The sequence below is a fragment of the Oncorhynchus nerka genome, linkage group LG22 (genome assembly GCF_034236695.1).
Source record: "Oncorhynchus nerka isolate Pitt River linkage group LG22, Oner_Uvic_2.0, whole genome shotgun sequence".
Taxonomy (NCBI): domain Eukaryota; kingdom Metazoa; phylum Chordata; class Actinopteri; order Salmoniformes; family Salmonidae; genus Oncorhynchus; species Oncorhynchus nerka.
Window position 1 is genome coordinate 7,959,479 of NC_088417.1, and position 27,957 is coordinate 7,987,435.

General features: G+C 46.9%; 1 protein-coding gene across 8 annotated transcripts in view; it reads right to left on the reverse strand.

Annotated features, from left to right (window-relative positions):
• The window catches only part of LOC115117884 (abl interactor 1-like), a 126,900-nt gene that overhangs the window by 61,063 nt on the left and 37,880 nt on the right, over positions 1 to 27,957 (reverse strand). For all 8 annotated transcript variants that reach the window (XM_065006892.1, XM_065006891.1, XM_065006888.1 and 5 more), the window contains exon 3: positions 7,470 to 7,646. In XM_065006892.1, coding sequence (XP_064862964.1) covers positions 7,470 to 7,646 — 177 coding nt within the window. The remainder of the gene's footprint in view (positions 1 to 7,469; positions 7,647 to 27,957) is intronic.

Consider the following 27,957-nt stretch of genomic DNA (forward strand, 5'->3'; position numbering starts at 1 on the left):
TCAGCTTCATGTCAGGCCACAGAGAGCCCTATCTATGGTAGTCAGCTTCATGTCAGGCCACATAGAGCCCTATCTATGGTAGTCAGCTTCATGTCAGGCCACATAGAGCCCTATGGCAGTCAGCTTCATGTCAGACCACATAGAGCCCTATCTATGGTAGTCAGCTTCATGTCAGGCCACATAGAGCCCTATGGCAGTCAGCTTCATGTCAGGCCACATAGAGCCCTATCTATGGTAGTCAGCTTCATGTCAGGCCACATAGAGCCCTATCTATGGCAGTCCGCTTCATGTCAGGCCACATAGAGCTCTATCTATGGCAGTCAGCTTCATGTCAGGCCCCCATAGAGCCCTATGGCAGTCAGCTTCATGTCAGGCCACATAGAGCCCTATCTATGGCAGTCAGCTTCATGTCAGGCCACATAGAGCCCTATCTATGGCAGTCAGCTTCATGTCAGGCCACATAGAGCCCTATGGCAGTCAGCTTCATGTCAGGCCCCAGAGAGCCCTATGACAGTCAGCTTCATGTCAGGCCACATAGAGCTCTATCTATGGCAGTCAGCTTCATGTCAGGCCACATAGAGCCCTATGGCAGTCAGCTTCATGTCAGGCCATATAGAGCCCTATGGCAGTCAGCTTCATGTCAGGCCACATAGAGCTCTATCTATGGCAGTCAGCGTCATGTCAGGCCACATAGAGCCCTATCTATGGCAGTCAGCTTCATGTCAGGCCACATAGAGCCCTATCTATGGCAGTCAGCTTCATGTCAGGCCACATAGAGCCCTATGGCAGTCAGCTTCATGTCAGGCCACATAGAGCCCTATGGCAGTCAGCTTCATGTCAGGCCACATAGAGCCCTATGGTAGTCAGCTTCATGTCAGGCCACATAGAGCCCTATCTATGGCAGTCAGCTTCATGTCAGACCACATAGAGCCCTATGGCAGTCAGCTTCATGTCAGGCCACATAGAGCCCTATGGCAGTCAGCTTCATGTCAGACCACATAGAGCCCTATCTATGGTAGTCAGCTTCATGTCAGGCCACATAGAGCCCTATCTATGGTAGTCAGCTTCATGTCAGGCCACATAGAGCCCTATGGCAGTCAGCTTCATGTCAGGCCACATAGAGCCCTATCTATGGCAGTCAGCTTCATGTCAGGCCACATAGAGCCCTATCTATGGTAGTCAGCTTCATGTCAGGCCACATAGAGCCCTATCTATGGTAGTCAGCTTCATGTCAGGCCACATAGAGCCCTATCTATGGCAGTCAGCTTCATGTCAGGCCACATAGAGCCCTATCTATGGCAGTCAGCTTCATGTCAGGCCACATAGAGCCCTATGGTAGTCAGCTTCATGTCAGGCCACATAGAGCCCTATGGCAGTCAGCTTCATGTCAGGCCACATAGAGCCCTATCTATGGCAGTCAGCTTCATGTCAGGCCACATAGAGCCCTATGGCAGTCAGCTTCATGTCAGGCCACATAGAGCCCTATCTATGGCAGTCAGCTTCATGTCAGGCCACATAGAGCCCTATGGCAGTCAGCTTCATGTCAGGCCACATAGAGCCCTATGGCAGTCAGCTTCATGTCAGGCCACATAGAGCCCTATGGTAGTCAGCTTCATGTCAGGCCACATAGAGCCCTATCTATGGCAGTCAGCTTCATGTCAGACCACATAGAGCCCTATGGCAGTCAGCTTCATGTCAGGCCACATAGAGCCCTATGGCAGTCAGCTTCATGTCAGACCACATAGAGCCCTATCTATGGTAGTCAGCTTCATGTCAGGCCACATAGAGCCCTATCTATGGTAGTCAGCTTCATGTCAGGCCACATAGAGCCCTATGGCAGTCAGCTTCATGTCAGGCCACATAGAGCCCTATCTATGGCAGTCAGCTTCATGTCATGCCACATAGAGCCCTATGGTAGTCAGCTTCATGTCATGCCACATAGAGCCCTATGGTAGTCAGCTTCATGTCAGGCCACATAGAGCCCTATGGTAGTCAGCTTCATGTCAGGCCACATAGAGCCCTATCTATGGCAGTCAGCTTCATGTCAGGCCACATAGAGCCCTATCTATGGCAGTCAGCTTCATGTCAGACCACATAGAGCCCTATGGCAGTCAGCTTCATGTCAGGCCACATAGAGCCCTATGGCAGTCAGCTTCATGTCAGGCCACATAGAGCCCTATCTATGGCAGTCAGCTTCATGTCAGGCCACATAGAGCCCTATCTATGGTAGTCAGCTTCATGTCAGGCCACATAGAGCCCTATCTATGGCAGTCAGCTTCATGTCAGGCCACATAGAGCCCTATAAAAGCTTCATGCAAGGATCAGGCCACATAGAGCCCTATGGCAGTCAGCTTCATGTCAGGCCACATAGAGCCCTATCTATGGTAGTCAGCTTCATGTCAGGCCACATAGAGCCCTATGGCAGTCAGCTTCATGTCAGGCCACATAGAGCCCTATCTATGGCAGTCAGCTTCATGTCAGGCCACATAGAGCCCTATGGCAGTCAGCTTCATGTCAGGCCACATAGAGCCCTATGGCAGTCAGCTTCATGTCAGGCCACATAGAGCCCTATGGTAGTCAGCTTCATGTCAGGCCACATAGAGCCCTATCTATGGCAGTCAGCTTCATGTCAGACCACATAGAGCCCTATGGCAGTCAGCTTCATGTCAGGCCACATAGAGCCCTATGGCAGTCAGCTTCATGTCAGACCACATAGAGCCCTATCTATGGTAGTCAGCTTCATGTCAGGCCACATAGAGCCCTATCTATGGTAGTCAGCTTCATGTCAGGCCACATAGAGCCCTATGGCAGTCAGCTTCATGTCAGGCCACATAGAGCCCTATCTATGGTAGTCAGCTTCATGTCATGCCACATAGAGCCCTATGGTAGTCAGCTTCATGTCATGCCACATAGAGCCCTATGGTAGTCAGCTTCATGTCAGGCCACATAGAGCCCTATGGTAGTCAGCTTCATGTCAGGCCACATAGAGCCCTATCTATGGCAGTCAGCTTCATGTCAGGCCACATAGAGCCCTATCTATGGCAGTCAGCTTCATGTCAGGCCACATAGAGCCCTATGGCAGTCAGCTTCATGTCAGGCCACATAGAGCCCTATGGCAGTCAGCTTCATATCAGGCCACATAGAGCCCTATATATGGCAGTCAGCTTCATGTCAGGCCACATAGAGCCCTATCTATGGTAGTCAGCTTCATGTCAGGCCACATAGAGCCCTATCTATGGCAGTCAGCTTCATGTCAGGCCACATAGAGCCCTATGGTAGTCAGCTTCATGTCAGGCCACATAGAGCCCTATGGCAGTCAGCTTCATGTCAGGCCACATAGAGCCTGACTGTTCTTGTTTTTCAGGACAGTCGTGACAGTTTTTAAAAGAACACATAACTGGCAGCTGAGTTACAGAGGCTGTATTCTGTTCCTCATGTATCAAACACCACATATCAAGGATGAAAAGAACACATTATTTGCAAGAAAAGCAACCCATCTAACATCTCCTCTGCATTCTTGAACCTGCTGACTAGATTGAGTGTCAGCTGACTGGGGAAAAAAATATACTGTATATATCTCATCTTTTGCCATATACCGTTGTGAGAGGGCAGGACACGGGAGAGAAACCTAGCAGCTTAGGTGACCAATGGAATGTCCCCAAGTTCATGGGAAAATGGTGAAATTGTGAATGTTTACTTACTAAATGTTTTTAGCAACATAACAATAACTTCTAAAAAAAGGTCTATAGCGCTTTCCATAAAAATCTCAAAGTGCTTCAAAAGCTAAATAAAACAACAAGGATCAGGATAACTGGTGGACCGTCCTCCTTTTGCAGGGCCGCGGATAATCACCCCCCCCCCCCTCCAAAAAAAAATATTTTTATTTTGGAACTCAGTCGGGGTCTCAATTTACTGTTGACAGTTAGAATAGTAGAATACTCAAGGTACACTTCACTGTTGACAGTTAGAATAGTAGAATACTCAAGGTACACTTCACTGTTGACAGTTAGAATAGTAGAATACTCAAGGTACAATTTTGAAATCTGGTTGTGCATCTCTTGATGTGTCAGTCGCTGATAGTCACTGAATTAGCCCCTGTCACCTGTAAGTTAGTCTAGCAGCCAGCTATATAAACTTGTGGTAATCATGGTTGAATTATCATGGTAAATAACATCTTAGATAACATGGTCGGTAACATGCTAATTTAAAAGCCTTTTCAGTTTACATTAGCCCACACACACACCATGTGATTTGAGGCCTAGTAAATTGAGAGTGGCATGATGACTTTAATCCTGCCTTATCCTGGCCCATCATTCAACTGGTTGACAACGCTGGCCACTTAATCCAATCATGCCCGACAGCAGCGATTGATTGGTTGATTAATGGGGGTTTGGGAGCTCTGGGGGGAGATGGAGATCTCAAAATGGCCCTGGCTATCAGGGCTCTGATTTCATTAGAGCCGCTGTCATGGCAACCATTACGACCCCCGACGCTAACTTTAGGGACTAAACTATTGTATAAAGTGTTAGCTTGCAACATATCATGGGTTTCATCTAAACGGAGGAACGTCTTGAGAGAACGCTTTAGATGAAGACACCAATATTTCAGTGGTACCACGGCTTCATGAAACTGTTACACTCTGAAGAATTTATGAGAGCCCAACTCAATATCAGAGAGAAATAGGAGAAACCGATTAAGAGGCCCATTCAGAACTAAGTGCATTTTAAAATGTCCCATAAATGCATCTCTGCTCACCCCTTTTTTCACAGAGCATTCTGTGAGCCGTTCTATTTTTAGGAACCTATCAAATCATTCGTTGGCCGATTCCAACCCCGCCCCTTACTGAGAATATGTCTGCACAGTTAGCTAGGTGCAATCCACGGATGAGAGGGACACAGTGGGAGAGACAAAGAGACGAAGAGAGAAAGAGGGCGAGAAACAGGGATATGGAGTAAAGGGAGAGACAGGGGAGGGGTTAAAGGGAGAGGAGGGGTTAAAGGGAGAGGAGGGGTTAAAAGAGAGAGGGGTTAAAGAGAGAGAGAGGGAGGGGTTAAGAGAGAGAGGGGAGGGGTTTAAAGGGAGAGAAGGGGAGGGGTTAAAGGGAGAGAGTGGAGGGGTTAAAGGGAGAGGAGGGGTTATAGGGAGAGAGTGGAGGGGTTAAAGGGAGAGAGTGGAGGGGTTAAAGGGAGAGAGTGGAGGGGTTAAAGGGAGGGGAGGGGTTAAAGGGGAGAGAAGGGGAGGGGTTAAAGGGAGAGAGAGGGGAGGGGTTAAAGGGAGAGAGAGGGGGGGAGGGGTTAAAGGGAGAGAGAGTGGAGGGGTTAAAGGGGAGAGGGTTAAAGGGAGGGGTTAAAGGGAGAGAGAGGGAGGGGTTATAGGGGAGAGAGGGGTTAAAGGGGAGGGAGGGGTTATAGGGAGGGGAGGGGTTAAAGGGAGGGTTAAGGGGGGGTTAAAGGGAAAGAGGGAGGGGTTAAAGGGAGAGAGAGGGAGGGGTTATAGGGAGAGAGCGGGAGGGGTTATAGGGAGAGAGAGGGGAGGGGTTAAAGGGGAGAGGGGTTATAGGGAGAGAGCGGGAGGGTAAAGGAGGAGGGGTTAAAGGGAGAGAGAGGGGAGGGTTAAAGGAGAGAAGGGTTATAGGGAGAGAGGGGAGGGGTTAAAGGGAGAGACAGGGGAGGGGTTAAAGGGAGAGAGGGAGGGGTTAAGGGAGAGAGGGAGGGGTTAAAGGGAGAGAAGGGGAGAGGGGTTAAAGGAGAGAGAGGGGAGGGGTTAAAGGGAGAGAGAGGGGAGGGGTTAAAGGGAAAGAGGGGAGAGGGGGGTTATAGGGAGAGAGAGTGGAGGGGTTAAAGGGAGAGAGAGGGAGGGGTTAAAGGGAGAGAGGGGAGGGGTTAAGGGAGAGACAGGGGAGGGGTTAAAGGGAGAGACAGGGAGGGGTTAAAGGGAGAGAAGGGGAGGGGTTAAAGGGAAAGAGTGGAGGGTTAAAGGGAGAGAGAGTGGAGGGGTTAAAGGGAGAGAGAGTGGAGGGGTTAAAGGGAGAGAGAGTGGAGGGGTTATAGGGAGAGAGAGTGGAGGGGTTATAGGGAGAGAGAGTGGAGGGGTTTAGGGAGAGAGAGTGGAGGGGTTATAGGGAGAGAGAGTGGAGGGGTTATAGGGAGAGAGAGGGGAGGGGTTATAGGGAGAGAGCGGGGAGGGGTTAAAGGGAGAAAGGGGAGGGGTTAAAGGGAGAGGAGGGGTTATAGGGAGAGAGAGTGGAGGGGTTATAGGGAGAGAGCGGGGAGGGGTTAAAGGAGAGGGGAGGGGTTAAAGCGAGAGGAGGAGGGGTTAAAGGAGAGAGAAAGGGGAGGGGTTAAAGGGAGAAAAGGGGAGGGGTTAAAGGGAGAAAAGGGGAGGGGTTAAAGGGAGAGGAGGGGTTAAAGGGAGAGAGAGTGGAGGGGTTAAAGGGAGAGAGAGTGGAGGGGTTAAAGGGAGAGAGAGAGAGGGGAGGGGTTATAGGGAGAGAGGGGAGGGGTTAAAGGGAGAGAGTGGAGGGGTTAAAGGGAGAGAAGGGGAGGGGTTAAAGAGAGAAAATGGGAGGGGTTATAGGGAGAGAGAGCGGGGAGGGGTTAAAGAGAGAAAGAGGAGGGGTTAAGGGAGAGAGAGGAGGGGTTAAAGGAGAGAGTGGAGGGGTTAAAGGGAGAGAGAGTGGAGGGGTTAAAGGGAGAGAGAGTGGAGGGGTTATAGGGAGAGAGGAGGGGTTAAAGGGAGAGAGAGGGGAGGGGTTAAAGGGAGAGAGAGGGGAGGGGTTATAGGGAGAGAGAGGGAGGGGTTAAAGGGAGAGAGAGGGGAGGGGTTATAGGGAGAGAGGGGAGGGTTAAAGGGAGAAAAGGGGAGGGGTTATAGGGAGAGAGCGGGGAGGGGTTAAAGAGAGAAAAGGGAGGGGTTAAAGGGAGAGAGGGGAGGGGTTAAAGGAGAAAAGGGGAGGGGTTATAGGGAGAGAGCGGGGAGGGGTTAAAAGGGAGAGAGGGGAGGGGTTAAAGGGAGAGGGGAGGGGTTAAAGGGAGAGGGGTTATAGGGAGAGAGAGTGGAGGGGTTATAGGGAGAGAGCGGGGAGGGGTTAAAGGGAGAGAGGGGAGGGGTTAAAGGGGAGGGGTTTAGGGAGAGAGAGTGGAGGGGTTATAGGGAGAGAGGGGGAGGGGTTAAAGGTTAAAGAAGGAGGGGAGGGGTTAAAGATAGAAAAGGGGAGGGGTTAAAGGGAGAGAGGGGAGGGGTTAAAGGGAGAAAAGGGGAGGAGTTAAAGGGAACTAGACAAACAGAGAGAGAGTGTAGAGGAGAAGAAAGTAAAAAGTGGAGGAGCAGTGATTTCTCAGAACGGTAAATGAGCATTTCACCGTCAGAGCCATGGGGTGTTGTGAAATAAATCACTGTTGGAATGTGTTTTTAACCAATCAGCATCCAGGATTAGACCAACCCAATGTATAACGCGATAGAAAACTCACCTTGACCCCATGGCCAACGTCGTCCAGCACGTTGTAGTCGATGGGCTTCCTGATGTACCTCACCGGCCGCTCTATGTTGCCGGGGGCGACGATCTTGTGGGTCCTCGATGTGTTCTTGTTGGTGGTGAGGATCCCGATCTCTCGCCTGGCCACCTTCTCTTTGTGGATGTCCACCGTCTAAACACATGGGAGGCGGAGAAAAGACATGATAAAGTGCCTCAGAGCTATGGGACAGAACAAGGACCATTGACTGAATTACAACCTTGTCATATAGTTACTAAAGTGGCTTTAATTGAAATCAGGTCACAGTGGTTTTTCCATCACCAAGCTCGTAATCCCCTAACGTTGCTGGTCGACACCGGCTAAATCAATTACGGTGGATAATAGACGCGGCGTAATGACCCGTCGTGTACAGACCATAATGCATTTGGCTTCTCTCTAAATTCGGCAGTGACATGTTGTTCAATGACGTCGTAAATAAACAAAGACTATGGTGATGGAGAGGACAACTCTCCTCTACCACCAGGAACTCCTTCCTGTCACGCCCGCTCCCGCTCCCCTTCCCTGGCGCTCGAGGGCGCCAGGCTGCCCTGCACGACGCACTCCTGCCACCATCATTATGCACACCCACTCCCCACGTCACGCACCTCAGCGATTCATTGCACTCACCTGGACTCAATCACCTGTGTTTATTGCCTTCTCTATATCTGTCTGTTCCCCAGTTCTGTTCCCCGCTTCAGCATTAATTGTCTTATGTCTTTTTTGTTGTACCCGGTTCTGCGGCTGTTCCAGTCCTGTTCCATGTCTCTGCTATATTAAATGTTAGACTCCCCATACCTGCTACTCATCTCCAGCATTGGTTCCTACACTTCGTGATGTTTGGGGATTCATCATTTAAGAAGCTTCCGTCTTGCAAAAAATGAGCCATTTAAATGTATGATTGTACCATTTGAACTCAAGACGACAAGGGGTAAGGTTGTCTACTAAGCAAATACAACAATGCAATCATTTGAGAATCGGATATTATTATTATTTTTAAACCTACGGGCATGAATACACAGTCGTCTGTCCTGGATCACCGGTCAGTATAGTGATAACTAAATGCAGTGTCCTACGGAGGCTTTCATTTATAACCGTTCTAACTAAACTCTTCCCTGTGAAGAAGTAGGGCTGATAAAAAAATCAAAGTCCAAGGCCAACATGAGACCAATGATTGTAGTTTGGATAGAAAGTTTCATGGATTTAGTGTTTTGCTTCTGTAAATTGCTGCCGTTTTAATAAATTGCCTAGTGCTCTTTAAACGGACTAATTGCATATTAGAATTAGAATATTGCATATTCTTTTCATTAGTATGCCACTTCTGTTAAGACCCAGGGACATTAGCATAGTAGCGAAATGTGTGTGTGTGTGTGTGTGTGTGTGTGTGTGTGTGTGTGTGTGTGTGTGTGTGTGTGTGTGAGTAAGAGAGAGTGTGAGCGAGAGGAACAGAGTGAGAGTGTGAGAAAGAATGTTGTGAGTGAGATAAACAGAGAATGTGTTGTGTGTGTGTGTGTGTGTGTAAGCGAGTATGAGAGTGTGAGTGAGATAAACAGAGAGAATGTGTTGGTGTGTGTGAACACCTGCTCGTTGAACATTTCATTCCAAAATCATGGGCATTAATATGGAGGTGCCATATTAATGCCATTGTTGTCATTCAGCCACAAGAGCATTAGTTAGGTCGGCACTGATGTTGGGCGATTAGGTCTGGTTCGCGTTACAATTCATCCAAAAGGTGTTGGGGTTGATGGGGTTGAGGTCAGGGCTCTGTGCAGGCCAGTCAAGTTCTTCCACACTGATATCAACAAACCATTTCTGTATGGAACTCGCTTTGTGCACGGGGGCATTGTCATGCTAAAACAGGAAAGGGCCTTCCCCAAACTGTTGCCACAAAGTTGGAAGCACAGAATCGTCAAATATGCTGTAGTGTTAAGATTTCCCTTCACTGGAACTAAGGGGCCTAGCCCGAACCATGAAAAACAGCCCCAGACCATTATTCCTCATCCACCAAACTTTACAGTTGGCATTATGCATTCGGGCAGGAATCGTTCTCCTGGCATCCGCCAAACCAGATTCATCTGTCAGACTGCCAGATGGTGAAGCGTGACTCATCACTCCAGAGAACTCGTTTCCACTTCTCCAGAGTCCAATGGCAGCAAGCTTTACACCACTCCAGCCGACGCTTGGCATTGCGCATGGTGATCTTAGGCTTGTGTGCGGCTGCTCGGCCATGGAAACCCATTTCATGAAGCTCGCGATGAATCAAATCAAATGTATTTATAAAGCCCTTCTTACATCGGCTGATATCTCAAAGTGCTGTACAGAAACCCAGCCTAAAACCCAAACAGCAAGCAATGCAGGTGTAGAAGCATGGTGGCTAGGAAAACCTCCCTAGAAAGGCAAAAACCTAGGAAGAAACCTAGAGGAACCAGGATATGAGGGGTGGCCAGTCCTCTTCTGGCTGTGCCGGGTGGAGATTATAACAGAACATGGCCAAGATGTTCAAATGTTCATACATGAATAGCAGGGTCAAATAATAATATTCACCGTGGTTGTTGAGGGTGCAACAGGTCAGCACCTCAGGAGTAAATGTCAGTTGGCTTTTCATAGCCAATCATTCAGAGTATTCAGAGTATGAACAGATCTTGTGCTGACGTTGCTTCCAGAGACAGTTTGGAACTTAGTAGTGAGTGTTTCAACCGAGGACAGACGATTTTTACGCGCTGCGCACTTCAGCACTCAGTGAGCTTGTGTGGCCTATCACTTCGCGGCTGAGCCGTTGTTGCTCCTAGTTCCACTTCACAATAACAGCGCTTACAGTTGACCAGGACTCTATAGCAGGACAGAAATTTGTAGAACTGACTTGTTGGAAAGGTGGCATCCTATAACGGTGATAAAAGTCACTGAGCTCTTCAGTAAGGCCATTCTACTGCCAATGTTTGTTTGTCTATGGAGATTGCATGGCTGGGGCCTCTATTTGATACACCTGTGATTTGATACACCATGACACACAGTGTACCCCCTTGAATTTCAGGACTACACTCCAGGGGCCTCGTTCATAAATCATGCGTTGGCAGAAATCTGTGTGTAAACCACACGTAGGATCATTTCCACGCAGAGTGTGAGATTCATCAACGTGAACGTTTGCTTGAGTGAGCAGAGATGTACACACAGCCATGAGTAGTGGTGGCGGTCAAGCATGGACAAGGTGTCTTCGGAACCCGAATCCACTAATTTGAAGGGGTGTCCACATACTTTTGTATACAGTGCATTTGGAAAGTATTCAGACCCCTTGACTTTTTCCACATTTTGTTACGTTACAGCCTTATTCTAAAATGGATTAAATTGTTTTTTCCCCCCTCATCAATCTGCAGACAATACCCATAATAACAATAAAATATAACATTTACATAAGTATTCAGGCCCTCGAGTCTTCTTTGGTACGACACTTCAAGCTTGGCACACCTGTATTTGGGGAGTTTCTCCCATTCTTCTCTGCAGATCCTCTCAAGCTTTGTCAGGTTGGCTGGGGAGCGTTGCTGCACAGCTATTTTCGGGTATCTCCAGAGATGTTTGATCGGGTTCAAGTCCGGGGTCTGGCTGGGTCACTCAAGAACATTCAGAGACTTGTCCCGAAGCCACTCCTGTGTTGTCTTGGCTGTGTGCTTTGGGTCGTTGTCCTGTTGGAAGGTGAACCTTCGCCACAGTCTGAGATCCTGAGCAATCTGGAGCACGTTTTCATCAAGAATATCTTTGTACTTTGCTTCGTTCATCTTTCCCTTGATCCTAACTAATCTCCCAGTCCCTGCCGCTGAAAAACATTCCCACAGCATGATGCTGCCACCACCATGCTTCACTGTAGGGATGGTGCCAGGTTTCCTCCAGATGTGACACTTGGCATTCAGGCCAAAGACTTCAATCTTGGTTTAATCAGATCAGATCATCTTGTTTCTCATGGTCTGAGTGTCTTTAGGTGCCTTTTGGCAAACTTCAATCGGGCTGTCATGTGCCTTTTACTGAGGAGTGGCTTCCATCTGGTCAACCTACCACAAAAGACTGATTATTGGAATGCTGCAGAAATGGTTGTCCTTCTGGAAGGTTCTCCCATCTCCACAGAGGACTCTGGACCTCTGTCAGAGTGACCATCAGGTTCTTGGTCACCTCTCTGACCAAGACCCTTCTCCCCTAAATGTGTAGCCTTTATTTAACCAGGCAAGTCATTTAAGAACAAATTCTTATTTACAATGACGGCCTACTGGGGAACAGTGGGTTAATTGTCTTGTTGCAGAACAACAGCATTTCGGTTACTGGCCCAGCACTCTAACCACTAGTCTATCTGCCGCCCAAATGCTCAGTTTGGCTGGGCGGCCAGCTCTAGGAAGAGTCTTGGTGGTTCCAAACTTCTTCCACTTAAAAATTATGGAGGTCACTGTGTTCTTTTGGACCGTCAATAACTGCAGAAATGTTTTGGTACAGAAATGTTTTGATACCCTTCCCCAGATCTGTGCCTGGACACAATCATGTCTCGGAGCTCTACGGACAATTCCTTCGATCTCATTGCTTGGTTTTTTTCTCTGACATGCACTGTGTCATGACTGTCCTGATCAGGTCAGGTTACAGGAGACCACAATCCTACAGATTATCTCTCACCCCCAACAGAGGAGGAGAGATCTAGGGGTCTGACGATGTGTTTTTTTTTATGACCCCTCACGCCCCTGGTAAATCTCAGGCCACAGACACATTCCTTTGTCCTGTTACTATGGAGACCCAGCCTCAGAAAATTAAACATGAAATAAAGGGACTTTCGAACAATGGTTTCCGTCAGCCACAATGGTGGTCATGACGATAGATGAAATATGAAAATGTATGTCATTTTTGTTTTGTTATTAAAAGGTTAATAGATGACGTTATTACAAAAACATCGTAACGTAAGAGTTTTCCTAGTATATGTTTGATGTTTATACATTGTACGTTGTGTGGAAAATGTCCAAATCAAAGGGAATCGAGGTATCTAAAAGGTTTCATTCCTATGCTGTGAGCTCTGAGCTACAGAGCTGTCTGTCGTCAGAAGACAAGGGAACAGACTCCTAAGCCAAAAGGAGACTGACATCGTGAGGACGATGTGAGGACGCCGGAGAAGTGAGTCATCGAGCAGCCTGAACGGTACCCTGAACAGTCTATGCAGAGAATCCTTGGAGAAGTAATTACATTATCATATTCTGACCCATAAGAGAGGCCGTTTGGGGCAAGGCTAGGGTTAGAATAGCATAGCTGACAAATTCACCCAAATGTATATTTCTCTCGTGTACTTTCTTTTTTTCTCTCTCACTTTGAAATTCCCATTGTGGGTAATATGCGCCATAGTGTGTTGGCCCGTTATACTAAGTTCTAATCAATAGCCTATAATGTGTTTTGTCTATGTGTATCTTTGATCATCATTTTAGCTTTTTAGTAAATAAATATTCAACTAAGATTGGTGTGTTACGAACTCATTGGTGAGACCCGGGTCCGTGCAGATTCACGGGCTATATGACGTTCAGAACCAGATTGTAGAGGCAACTGGTTAATTAGCGGCGGTTGTAAAATCGATATTCTGATATTCTTTGAGTTAATTTGGGAAATAGAAACTCAATAAAACCTAGTTTTCCTATGGTGCCCCAGGTTAATAATTGCTTGATTCAGTTAATCACGCAATTAGAAACTTTTAATAATTCGATGAACAACAGTCATCATATTAACAAATAAAACGTCACGACAACTGTCAACTGTGGAACCTTATATAGACAGGTCTTTCCAAATCATGTCCAATCAATTGAATTTACCACAGGTGGACTCCAATCAATGAAAACAAGATGCACCTGAGCTCAATTTCGAGCCGAGGGTCTGAATACTTATGTAAATGAGGTATTTGTTTGTTTTTTTATATATACATTTGCAAAAATGTTTATAAATCTGTTTTTTCGCTTTATAATTATGAGGTATTGTGTGTAGATTTCTGAGTATTTAAAAAAAAATGTAATCCATTTTAGAATAAGGCTGTAATGTAACAAAATGTGGAAAAAGTCAAGGGGTCTGAAAATATTCCAAAGGCACTGTATCTGGAAAGGGTATAAAACAATTTCTAGAGTGTTGAAAGTTTCCAAGAGCACAGTGATCTCCATCATTAGCAAATTGAAAAAATATGGAACTACCCAGACTCTGCCTAGAGCTGGCCGTCCAACCCAACTGAGAAACCGGGCAGGAAGGACCTTCGATGAGGGAGGTGACCAAGAACCCAATGACCACTCTGACAGAACTACAGAGTTCCTGGGCTGAGATGGGAGAACCTGCCAGAAGGACAACAGTCTCTATAGCACTTCAACCAATCTGTACATGTTGAAAATGTGTGAAATTGTTTCATTTCTGAATATTTATTTCCACAGTGAATTTATGCAACATATACTTCCAGGCTATATATTTGATCAGTTCATTTGTCACGATAATAATCCATATTAAAGTACAGTAATTTGTTTAATTAGGAGGCACGTGTGAAAGTGAAACCAATGTTTAAATACCGGGAAATGGAATGGCTGCTCCTGCTCAAGTTGGAAGATGTTGCATTTAGCAGAGAGCTTGTTTTTTTTAGAGACAGGTGGGACTTTTTTTGGAAGAAAGTATAGATCAGATATTGTTTCCCAAAACCAATCTGATAGGATTTTTGTGAGGATTAAAGACCTTTAGAAAGGCTAACATATGCCATTCCGGTGCACATCCAAGTGCTAGCCACCCTCGGGGTTTTTGGCCACGGGACACAACGGGACACTTTTCACCTCGATGAGCCAATCTTTTGGATGCTATCATAAGCAAAACAAACCATACCCTTTTCATACACCATCGCACAACAGGTTGAAGTCAAAAGGAGTTTCCTTGCCATCAATGGGTTCCCAAATACGAACAGAGCAATAGACGTCACCCACATCGCCATAAAAGTGCCCATCCCAAACACCAGTTGAAAGATGTGAACAGAAAAGGCTTCCCCTCTTAATGTGCAGGTGAATGTGGTGGAACGCGAGACTCGTTTATTCTGCAGAACAGCTATGTTTGTCACGCCCTGATCTGTTTCACCTGCTCCTGTGATCGGCTCCACCCCCTCCAGGTGTTGTTTATTTTCCCCAGTGTATTTATCCCTGTGTTTCCTGTCTCTCTGTGCCAGTTTGTCTTGTATGTTTAGTCTATTCAACCAGCGTGTTTTTCCTGTACTCCTGATGCTATTCTCCCCTTTCTAGTCCTACTGGTTTTGACCTTTGCCTGTTTCTGGACTCTGTACCTGTCTGCCACGCTGTACCCGCCTGCTTGACCACGAGCCTGTCTGCCACGCTGTACCCGCCTGCTTGACCACGAGCCTGTCTGCCACTCTGTACCCGCCTGCCTGACCATTCTGCCTGCCTTGACCACGAGCCTGTCTGCCACTCTGTACCTCCTGAACTCTGATCTGGTTTTGACCTTTGCCTGTTTCTGGTCTCTGTACTCGCCTGCCTGACCATTCTGCCTGCCTTGACCACAAACCTGTCTGTATCTCCTGAACTCTGATCTGGTTTTGACCTTTAACCTGTCCACGACCATTCTCTTGCCTACTCCTTTTGGATTAATAAACATTGTTAGACTCCAACCATCTGCCTCCCGTGTCTGCATCTGGGTCTCGCCTTGTGCCTTGATAATGTTGGCCTATACGCCTACAGGAGAGAGCTGTTGTGGATGAATGGCTTATTGGTGCCTACACAAGTGCCGTTGCTAAAGCAACTTGAATTGTCCTATTGGTTCATCTCTTTGTAGCTATGATTTTATTTTTACTGGTCAAACCACAACCGAGCCAAATAAAACCTTTTGGTTATATTCAATCTCAAACACTAGCACCTCTATTTCAGACTCGGATTCGAAAACAAATGCATCGTTATTTTGGGGGTGTGGCGCCATTGTATTTCATGGTACGGTGATGTATATTCCACACAGACTTTAAAGGGATGATTTAGACCAGGTTATATAAGGATGTTTCTGAATACAAATAGCCAAGGTGGTGCACGAGCACTGAGGCTGTGAACAGTTGGTATTTATCAACAGTTACCTCCTACCGGCGTGTGTGTATGACGCTCGTAGGATTATTTTAGAAAATCACACTTTTTATACTTGTACGAACATTCTACATTCTATTCATCAGTATTTTAGAATAGTTTCTGCGCAATATTGACAAATGAGGCCCCAGGTATTGACAAATGAGGCCCCAGGTATCATCATCGTTTTCCCATCCTCTCAAACTAATGGTTTTCTCAGGGGAGGGAGCGCTGGCCGGAGCCATCAGATCACTCCCCCTTTTTAATCAGCATCTCTTTGATGGCCTCATGGATATCCTGTGTGTGTGTGTGTGTGTGTGTGTGTGTGTGTGTGGGTGTGTTTCTAGATGTGTTAAAGCTCAACAGCTTCCTCACAGAATTCCTTCTTTGTTTCACCAGACACTAATTTGTTAGTTCTCCTCGTTGCTGTGGAGTCCGTTTGATATTTTCTCTGAGCTCATCTCTTTGTTGACCTTCAAGCAAGTCGTCAGCAACTTCACGCGTCCATTATTTTACCATCTCAGCGTCTGAAAAGCTTTTTCTCTGTTGTTGTGTTTTCCCCCAAAACCCAGGCTATCCTCAGTGAACACTCCATTGCACGTTGTTGGGCTGTCAGGGAATTGACAAGGACCTCTCATATTGGGATTGGAGTTGGTTCATCTCGTTTGTTCTCACCTCCGTGTTCGGGGGGATACGTCTGATCCACTTTACTATGCCTGGTGTCATAATGGAGCTTAACATCGGCACTTTTCACCAGAGACACAGACTCACTGCACATCAGGCACATTGGTTTTTGTTCTAGTTGCTGGGGAGAACTAATAAATACTGTTTCGTCAACTCGTCTGTGAATATACGGTTTTCAGAGAAACTTGTCTTTTGTTTGAACAAGCCATATTAACAAGGATACTGGTAATATATATATATATATATATATATATATATATATATATATATATATATATATATATAGCTCCATCTATCTGTGATATTATTTACAGTTGAACCCTGTCTGCCTGCTAGTCGCAAGGTTCCACAAGGATACTGGTAACTATATATATATATATATAGCTCCATCTCTCTGTGATATTATTTACAGTTGAACCCCGGTCAAATCCTTCTGTTTCTTTCTGCCTGCTAGTCGCAAGGTTCCACAAGGATATTTGGATTAATGTAATTGGGTAAAACGCGGCCTCTTGTAATTTGCATATAACCACACGATTGGATTAGACGGGGCAGTAAGTAGAGGCGGGCGTTGCTTTGAGAGAGAGAGAGACAGAGACCCAGGTCATAACATAGAAATAAACTCTTTGAAATGACCTAGTATTGTAGATGAGAATGCATGTTGAATGGCCTTTTCCTTCCAGTCTCAAACTGGAGTTCAATCAAGGATGTTTTCCCGAATTACATTACTTTTGCCTTTTGTTGACCAGTACTGAACTGGTTCTATTAAGAAGATTTTCTCCTGAAGAACCTGTTCTCCGATTGAGGAACCTGTTCTCCGATTGAAGAACCTGTTCTCCGATTGAAGAACCTGTTCTCCGATTGAATAACCTGTTCTCCGATGAGGAACCTGTTCTCCGATTGAAGAACCTGTTCTCCGATTGAAGAACCTGTTCTCCGATGAGGAACCTGTTCTCCGATTGAGGAACCTGTTCTCCAATTGAAGAACCTGTTCTCCGATGAAGAACCTTTTCTCCGATGAAGAACCTTTTCTCCTGATTCTTTCAGGTCTATAGTTGAGCACAACACCAGCTGCTTTCCGTTTGTACTTTAGGAGTCTGCCTGGGGTTCTGCTGAATAGACCTTGCCCAGCTGGAAGGATCTTTCACATGTGCTCTCAATCACTATCATCCACATGCCCAGAATCGGCTCGCTTTTCTCCCAGGACACACTGACTGGACAGCCTTGGTTTGACCTTTGACCTTCTCTGTCAGCTAGCCTTTGGTAATGTGTGCATGTATTTCCCCTCCCTCCTCTCCCTCTTCCCTCACCTCATCTCACCTCACCTCACCTCATCTCACCCCTCACCTCCCCTTCATTCACATCACCTTACCTCATCTCACCTCCCCTCCCTCCATTCACCTTACCCCACCTCACCCCTCACCTCCCCTCCATTCACCCTCACCTCATCTCACCCTCACCTCCCCTCCCCTCCATTCACCCCTCACCTCCCCTCCCCTCCATTCACCTTACCCCACCTCACCCTCAGCTACATCCTTGTCTTTTTCCTCTCCTTCTGCTTTCTCCTCTCGTTCCACTTACCCACCTCCCACCCAGTGAATAGTCACCCTCTTCCACGCTTGGAGGACCTTAGTCAGCATGTGTTGCTGCCAGTTTCATTCCTTCCTCGCCATACAGGCACCAGCTGGAGTCAACGGCTATTTCAGGACATGAAGGCCAAGGGTTGTTTGGTTGAAGATGAGGAAGCAATCCCTTCCCTTTGGGCTGTGGCTGGGTGGCTGTTCACCAACACTGTGTTTGCCAGGTTGGGTTGTTATGTTATGAGGAGTAGGAGCAGTAACGAGAAACTATGTCAGTAAAACAAATTGGCAGAACAAGTATGTTCTCTTTGTGGAGAACCAGTTGAAGAACATGGTTCAGGACGTCTGCTGGAACTACGTCTCTCAAGTGGTTAGGATAAGCGGTATCCATGACGAATCCCGGCTGGAGGAAGTTTATGAGAATCATGGGATGTTCCCATGGTGACCACTGCTACCTCCCTATATTGATTTACACCTCAGCTGATTCCTCGGACAGCGAGCTTGGGGAGTCATGGGAGAGTCGAGGAGCAGGGGGAGAGAATTGACACATGCTGTTCTGGACGAGTCAGGTGGAGAGAGAAAGAAGAGAGAGAGAATCTCCAGACATGGTGCAGACAGCTGGTTTCACTTCAGTAACTGACAGAGAGTTTCAGGGCTTTGGCAGCGTGTCTGGATGAGATGATATCCACAATAAAACACCAGCTAATCCATGGATGGAAAGAACTCTAACAGACCTATCAGGGTTGAGCTGGGTGGACACGACAGATCTGTAGACCTATCAGGGTTGAGCTGATAAGACAGAACAGACCTGTAGACCTATCAGGGTTGAGCTGGGTGGACACGACAGATCTGTAGACCTATCAGGGTTGAGCTGGGTGGACACAACAGACCAGTAGACCTATCAGGGTTGAGCTGGGTGGACACAACAGACCTGTAGACCTATCAGGGTTGAGCTGGGTGGACACACCAGACCTGTAGACCTATCAGGGTTGAGCCGGGTGGACACAACAGATCTGTAGACCTATCAGGGTTGAGCCGGGTGGACACGACAGATCTGTAGACCTATCAGGGTTGAGCTGATAAGACAGAACAGACCTGTAGACCTATCAGGGTTGAGCTGGGTGGACACAACAGAACAGTAGACCTATCAGGGTTGAGCTGGGTGGACACAACAGACCTGTAGACCTATCTGGGTTGAGCTGGGTGGACACAACAGACCTGTAGACCTATCAGGGTTGAGCTGGGTGGACACAACAGACCAGTAGACCTATCAGGGTTGAGCTGGGTGGACACAACAGACCTGTAGACCTATCAGGGTTGAGCTGGGTGGACACACCAGATCTGTAGACCTATCAGGGTTGAGCCGGGTGGACACGACAGATCTGTAGACCTATCAGGGTTGAGCTGGATGGACAGAACAGACCTGTAGACCTATCAGGGTTGAGCTGGGTGGACAGAACAGACCTGTAGACCTATCAGGGTTGAGCTGGGTGGACAGAACAGACCTGTAGACCTATCAGGGTTGAGCTGGGTGGACAGAACAGACCTGTAGACCTATCAGGGTTGAGCTGGGTGGACACACCAGACCTGTAGACCTATCAGGGTTGAGCCGGGTGGACACAACAGATCTGTAGACCTATCAGGGTTGAGCCGGGTGGACACGACAGATCTGTAGACCTATCAGGGTTGAGCTGGATGGACAGAACAGACCTGTAGACCTATCAGGGTTGAGCTGGGTGGACAGAACAGACCTGTAGACCTATCAGGGTTGAGCTGGGTGGACACAACAGACCAGTAGACCTATCAGGGATGAGCTGGGTGGACACAACAGACCAGTAGACCTATCAGGGATGAGCTGGGTGGACACAACAGATCTGTAAGCATCAGGGTTGAGCTGGGTGTGGGGAACAGCATGGGGAACATTAACAGACAAACATGCCCTTCATGCCCGAGTGTGTGTGTGTGCGCGTGTGTGTGTGTGTTCGTGGTTAGAACGACAGGATCAAATGTACCAATGGTTTATAATAGAGCTAAACCATACATGATTATATTTGGACAGAGAGAGAAAACAGCCATGGTCAGATGTTTCAGCAAACTGGCAGAGTCTGTGTTCCTCAGAGAGATACCTCTCTCACACACACACACACACACACACACACACACACACACACACACACACACACCACAGAAGACGCAAAATGACTCTCAGTTCCCATTACACACTTTAGAATAGTACAGTACATGTCTTATTTCTGGTAGTAAAATGATTCTAACTCTACACTCTCCCACAGACCACAAGTGAAGATAGCTGAGGCAGAACTATCAACCTCTGTCACAACTCTCACTGTTGGATTATCACAATTGCTATTTCCTTGATTCCTCACGTCCTCTCTCCTAGCCTCCTTCTCAAAACTCATTATCGGATGAGAAAGTCAGAGGTCCCTTTCCTACTTCTCAGCAAATGGGTTTTGAAAAGCAAGCGAAGATAGAGAACCCGAGAACCCGTGTCTGGCTTCTGTCCACTGTACCAAGCACATCTATAGGTGGAGTGAGTCAAACCATTGCTGTTTCCGGTAAGGTGAGGACAGACCACTCAAAGACAAACCCTATGTCTGGCTTCTGTCTGTTTCTCAGGGCATGTAAGCCAGAACATCTGAAAGCCTTCATCTGTGGAGCGAGCCAACATGGTTGTCCAGGAGCCCTGGGAGAGGCCAGTTTCTCAGAGAAGTTAGTATAACTCAGCACATTATTTTAAGAGCTTCCATCTGACGAGTTAGCCAAAATGTCCGGTCAAGGAGTCCTCGACGGATCGGGTTCTGGCAGTAAATGTAGCGATTCTGTGGAAAAACAGGATTCATCCAGTGAATTTAACACCCACTCTCCAGAACACATTCAATACTGCACAGCCGGGGGGCAGGAGAGGGACGGAAGAGACCAGCCAACTATTAGTCCAGTGTGAGAAAACTCAGGCAGATCGACATTCCCATCAGAGGAAAAACAGCATTTTCAAAGAGTCAGGACAACATGTCAAGGTCGGCCATTTTGTTTGGACACAACCTATAAGAGTTTCTGCACAAAAAAACAACTGCTGTGATTTTGCCCATCTAGCCTTGGCATGTCGCCAATAAATCAAGTCAATTGAAGACTGGAGTCTCGAATTTAACTACAGAATGGAACATATCAGTTTTTCAGAACCTCCATTAGAAAATATTGAGTCGGGGTAAAATGACCCACTTTTACACAATTGCACCACATTGACATTTCAAAAGAACAATTTCAAAATATTATTATAATAATGGTCTCTGGTTGTGTACAGTTTTGCTACAGCAGGAAAATAATCCTGCAGCAACAGGAAGTGGGATTATGTGGATTATAATTAATGGAATTTTTTTGGGGGGGTTGATACATTTTTCGTAAGGGAAAATGAAGTCTGAAATTATAAACTTCAGAATCTTTCTTAAAACTTCAAATAAACTACACATTTTAATTAAGATCCTACATCTATCTGCACATGAGTGTTCGGTAAAAAACTAAAAAAGTCTTTAGAGTACAGACTGCCTCCACATACTCAGTGAATTTGTTCCAGTGTAGGGGTGTAGGGGTGCAGGGGTGCAGGGGGTGTAGGGGTGCAGGGGTGTAGGGGGTGCAGGGTGCAGGGGTGTAGGGGTGCAGGGGTGCAGGGGTGTAGGGCATCCCAAGGGATTGACAAAACAACCGTGTGAAAAGAAACAGACTTCCAGCTCGACACATAATAAGTCTTTCCACTGTTTGCAGACCAGCAGCACCTCGCTCACTGAATCAACACCTCAGGGATTAACCCCGTAGGGACTTTTCTTACGGCTGAATTAAGAGCACTGATATCCAGTGTGTCATCTCAGACTGGTTATAAAACATCTGTGACTCAAAACAGCTGATCTGTCAGGAAGCAGATGGTCATTTCTGAGAGTGGCACATATAACAGAATATGTAGATATAATATGTAATTTAGCAGATGGTCATTTCTGAGAGTGGCACATATAACAGAATATGTAGATATAATATGTCATTTAGCAGATGCTTTTGTCAAACAACACTTACAGTCACGCTTCCAAGCGCCATGAACTACAGGGAACCGTGTTCTACTAACTGAACTACAGAGGACAGTGTTCTACTAACCGAACTGCAGAGGACCGTGTTCTACTAACCGAACTGCAGAGTACCGTGTTCTACTAACCGAACTGCAGAGTACCGTGTTCTACTAACCGAACTACAGAGTACCGTGTTCTACTAACCGAACTACAGAGTACCGTGTTCTACTAACCGAACTACAGAGTACCGTGTTCTACTAACCGAACTACAGAGGACCGTGTTCTACTAACCAGAGGAACTACGAACTACAGAGGACCGTGTTCTACTAACCGAACTACAGAGGACCGTGTTCTACTAACCGAACTACAGAGGACCGTGTTCTACTAACCGAACTACAGAGGACCGTGTTCTACTAACCGAACTACAGAGGACCGTGTTCTACTAACCGAACTACAGAGGACCGTGTTCTACTAACCGAGCTACAGAGGACCGTGTTCTACTAACCGAGCTACAGAGGACCGTGTTCTACTAACCGAACTACAGAGTACCGTGTTCTACTAACCGAACTACAGAGTACCGTGTTCTACTAACCGAACTACAGAGTACCGTGTTCTACTAACCGAACTACAGAGTACCGTGTTCTACTAACCGAACTACAGAGGACCGTGTTCTACTAACCGAACTACAGAGGACCGTGTTCTACTAACCGAACTACAGAGGACCGTGTTCTACTAACCGAACTACAGAGGACCGTGTTCTACTAACCGAGCTACAGAGGACCGTGTTCTACTAACCGAACTACAGAGGACCGTGTTCTACTAACCGAACTACAGAGGACCGTGTCCTACTAACTGAACTACAGAGGACCGTGTTCTACTAACTGAGCTACAGAGGACCGTGTTCTACTAACTGAACTACAGAGGACCGTGTTCTACTAACTGAACTACAGGGAACCGTGTTCTACTAACTGAACTACAGAGGACAGTGTTCTACTAACTGAACTACAGAGGACCGTGTTCTACTAACTGAACTACAGAGGACCGTGTCCTACTAACTGAACTACAGAGTACCATTTTCTACTAACTGAACTACAGAGGACCGTGTTCTACTAACTGAACTACAGAGGACCGTGTTCTACTAACTGAACTACAGAGGACCATGTTCTACTAACTGAACTACAGAGAACCGTGTTCTACTAACTGAACTACGGAGAACCGTGCTCTATTAACTGAACTACGGAGAACCGTGCTCTACTAACTGAACTACAGAGGACTACAGCTAATCTGTCAGGAAGCAGATGGTAATTTCTGCGAGTGACACACGTACGCAGCAGAGCCTCAGCCAATAGCCTTTAGCTATCTGCCTTTGGTGATGCTTCTGGGATATTTGTGTCCCGCCCCATAAACTAATCCAGGGGAAATGACTGGTTTAGCTTTGAGGGAAAAACAGTTTAATGTCTCTCTCTCTTCCAAAAGGGAAGGTCCCACTGGTGTTCATGGAGCTACGGGGGAACAGAGGAAAATATGATTGGATCTAATTGGAGATAGTTTGTTAGGTGGAGAGGAATGCTTTGGTAAGGATGACCCTGTGCAGTTACAAACTTAGAAAGAGAAAGACAGAGGCCCCAGCTGCACACACACACTCATCTGTGGAAGTTCATATCTTGGTTGGATTAAATCTATCTCTGTACATCATACAGCACATATGAGGGAGGTCAGAAAGTCAGCTCTCTGCAGGACACACACAGGCACACACTGTGCGTGTGTGTGTGTGTGTGTGTGTGTGTGTGTGTGTGTGTGGCAGATGCTTTATGCATGGAACAGTTCAGCGCTGAGCGCAGCACTGACTTCAATTAGCCTTCTGGCCCGCCCAAGTCCATCCTTCTGGCCCGCCCAACTGCATCCTTCTGGCCCGCCCAACTGCATCCTTCTGGCCCGCCCAACTGCATCCTTCTGGCCCACCAAAGTCCATCCTTCTGGCCCGCAACAACTGCATCCGTCTGGCCCGCCCAAGTCCATCCTTCTGGCATCCCGCCCGCCCAAGTGCATCCTTCTGGCCCGCCCAACTGCATCCCCCCATCAACTCATCCCCCCCCCCCCATCAACCCATCCCGAAACACAGTCATATATAGAGCACAGTGTCCAAGACAGTCATATATAGAGCACAGTGACCAAGACAGTCATATATAGAGCACAGTGACCAAGACAGTCATATATAGAGCAGTGTCCAAGACAGTCATATATATAGAGCAGTGTCCAAGACAGTCATATATATAGAGCAGTGTCCAAGACAGTCATATATATAGAGCACAGTGTCCAAGACAGTCATATATATAGAGCACAGTGTCCAAGACAGTCATATATATAGAGCACAGTGTCCAAGACAGTCATATATATAGAGCACAGTGACCAAGACAGTCATATATAGAGCACAGTGTCCAAGACAGTCATATATAGAGCACAGTGACCAAGACAGTCATATATAGAGCACAGTGACCAAGACAGTCATATATAGAGCACAGTGACCAAGACAGTCATATATAGAACACAGTGACCAAGACAGTCATATATATAGAACACAGTGACCAAGACAGTCATATATATAGAGCACAGTGTCCAAGACAGTCATATATAGAGCACAGTGTCCAAGACAGTCATATATAGATCACAGTGACCAAGACAGTCATATATAGAGCACAGTGACCAAGACAGTCATATATAGAGCACAGTGTCCAAGACAGTCATATATAGAGCACAGTGACCAAGACAGTCATATATAGAGCACAGTGACCAAGACAGTCATATATAGAGCACAGTGACCAAGACAGTCATATATAGAGCACAGTGTCCAAGACAGTCATATATAGAGCACAGTGACCAAGACAGTCATATATAGAGCACAGTGACCAAGACAGTCATATATAGAGCACAGTGACCAAGACAGTCATATATAGAGCACAGTGTCCAAGACAGTCATATATAGAGCAGTGTCCAAGACAGTCATATATATAGAGCAGTGTCCAAGACAGTCATATATATAGAGCACAGTGTCCAAGACAGTCATATATATAGAGCAGTGTCCAAGACAGTCATATATATAGAGCAGTGTCCAAGACAGTCATATATAGAGCACAGTGACCAAGACAGTCATATATAGAGCACAGTGACCAAGACAGTCATATATAGAGCACAGTGTCCAAGACAGTCATATATAGAGCACAGTGACCAAGACAGTCATATATAGAGCACAGTGACCAAGACAGTCATATATAGAGCACAGTGACCAAGTCATGGGGCGGCAGGGTAGCCTAGTGGTTAGAGCGTTGGACTAGTAACCGGAAGGTTGCAAGTTCAAATCCCCGAGCTGACAAGGTACAAATCTGTCGTTCTGCCCCTGAACAGGCAGTTAACCCACTGTTCCTAGGCCGTCATTGAAAATAAGAATTTGTTCTTAACTGACTTGCCTAGTTAAATAAAAAATAAAATAAAAAATATAGAGCACAGTGTCCAAGACAGTCATATATAGAGCACAGTGTCCAAGACAGTCATATATAGAGCACAGTGACCAAGACAGTCATATATAGAGCACAGTGACCAAGACAGTCATATATAGAGCACAGTGTCCAAGACAGTCATATATAGAGCACAGTGTCCAAGACAGTCATATATAGAGCACAGTGTCCAAGACAGTCATATATAGAGCACAGTGTCCAAGACAGTCACTGAAAATCAATAGCTAGAGACTTAGCAGTACTCACACATATAACCTCAGATAAATGTTTTTAAACATCTAATTGATCTCCCACATAAGCATATTATTCTAATGCTTCATTAAAGGCTATGCGATCAGGCAAATGGCACCTTTAGCCTAATGTGCTGCATTAGACCTACAGATTGTAGGAACCGAGAGAGCCACACACCAGTCTGCAGACACTCCCTATTCCCTAACCATGGACCAACCGCCCCAAACCTTCCACACGCCAGGCCTGTCACTATCAGCCCCCCCCTCCACAGACCCCACCCCTCCACCGCCACAGACCCCCCCTCCACAGACCCCCTTCCACCACAGACCACCCCCTCCACCACAGACCACCCTCCACCACCACAGACCCCCTCCTCCACTCCCACAGACCCCCCCTCCCCCCCCCAGACCCATGGGAAAACTGGCATCGGCGGGAATTATGGCAAGAATTAGAGTACTTCCTCTGCGGGGAGATCTCCAGGGAAATAGGGGTTTGTAGTGTTTTGAGAACAACCAACCCTGAGCGCACGCACGCACGCACACACACACACACACACACAGCAGCTTTTAAAGATATTATAATGTGCTGCAGTCCTCTTAATCTCCCATCCACCACCAGCACATGAGCTGGGCTAATCTCCCATCCACCACCAGCACATGAGCTGGGCTAATCTCCCATCCACCACCAGCACATGAGCTGGGCTAATCTCCCATCTACCACCAGCACATGAGCTGGGCTAATCTCCCATCCACCACCAGCACATGAGCTGGGCTAATCTCCCATCTACCACCAGCACATGAGCTGGGCTAATCTCCCATCCACCACCAGCACATGAGCTGGGCTAATCTCCCATCCACCACCAGCACATGAGCTGGGCTAATCTCCCATCTACCACCAGCACATGAGCAGGGCTAATCTCCCATCCACCACCAGCACATGAGCAGGGCTAATCTCCCATCTACCACCAGCACATGATCTGGGCTAATCTCCCATCCACCACCAGCACATGAGCTGGGCTAATCTCCCATCCACCACCAGCACATGAGCTGGGCTAATCTACCATCCACCACCAGCACATGAGCTGGGCAAATCTCCCATCCACCACCAGCACATGAGCTGGGCTAATCTCCCATCCACCACCAGCACATGAGCTGGGCTAATCTCCCATCTACCACCAGCACATGAGCAGGGCTAATCTCCCATCCACCACCAGCACATGAGCAGGGCTAATCTCCCATCTACCACCCGCACATGATCTGGGCTAATCTCCCATCCACCACCAGCACATGAGCTGGGCTAATCTCCCATCCACCACCAGCACATGAGCTGGGCTAATCTACCATCCACCACCAGCACATGAGCTGGGCAAATCTACCATCCACCACCAGCACATGAGCTGGGCAAATCTACCATCCACCACCAGCACATGAGCTGGGCAAATCTCCCGTCCATCCACGTGCTGGGAGGGGACATCTATTTATTTAACCTTTATTTAACTAGGCAAGTCAGTTAAGAACAAATTCTTATTTACAATGACGGCCTACCGGGGAACAGTGGGTTAACTGCCTTGTTCAGGGGCAGTACCTTGTCAGCTCGTGGATTTGATCTTGCAACCTTCCGGTTACTAGTCCAACGCTATAGTAGTTGTTGACAGAGGAATGTGGTTGTTTACTAATGGTAGTTGTTGACAGAGGAATGTGGTTGTTTACTAATAGTAGTTGTTGACAGAGGAATGTGTTTGTTTACTAATAGTAGTTAACAGAGGAATGTGTTTGTTTACTAATAGTAGTTGTTGACAGGTGGTTGTTTACTAATAGAAGTAGTTGACAGAGGAATGTGGTTGTTTACTAGAACAACCCTGACCCTCCATGCCCTTATCTAACTACACAGATATTGCCATGGATACACACAGGAAGGCTATGGCAACCAAAGACGAAACCCCCCTGTATTTGCCAATACAGTGAAACAGATGGTGAACTGTGCTCAGCAACTCCATCAGACCATTGCAGTGAGTGAGTAGGTTCTCTCTGGTGAACATGTTATGTTCAACCAATTTCGCTCTCTTTGCAGGTTCGTGATTGTCAGGGATGGCAAGGATCGTTGTCATGGAGACAGGAATAAAGTGCCATTTTGGACCTAGGTGTGTCATCTGTGAGTGTTGACTCTCTCTCTCTCTCTCTCTCCCTCTCTCTCTCTCTCCCTCTCTCTCTCTCTCCCTCTCTCTCTCTCTCTCAGAATAACTTCAACGTTCATGTAGGAGTCTTGACCTTCAGTTTATCATTGGGACATTTCAG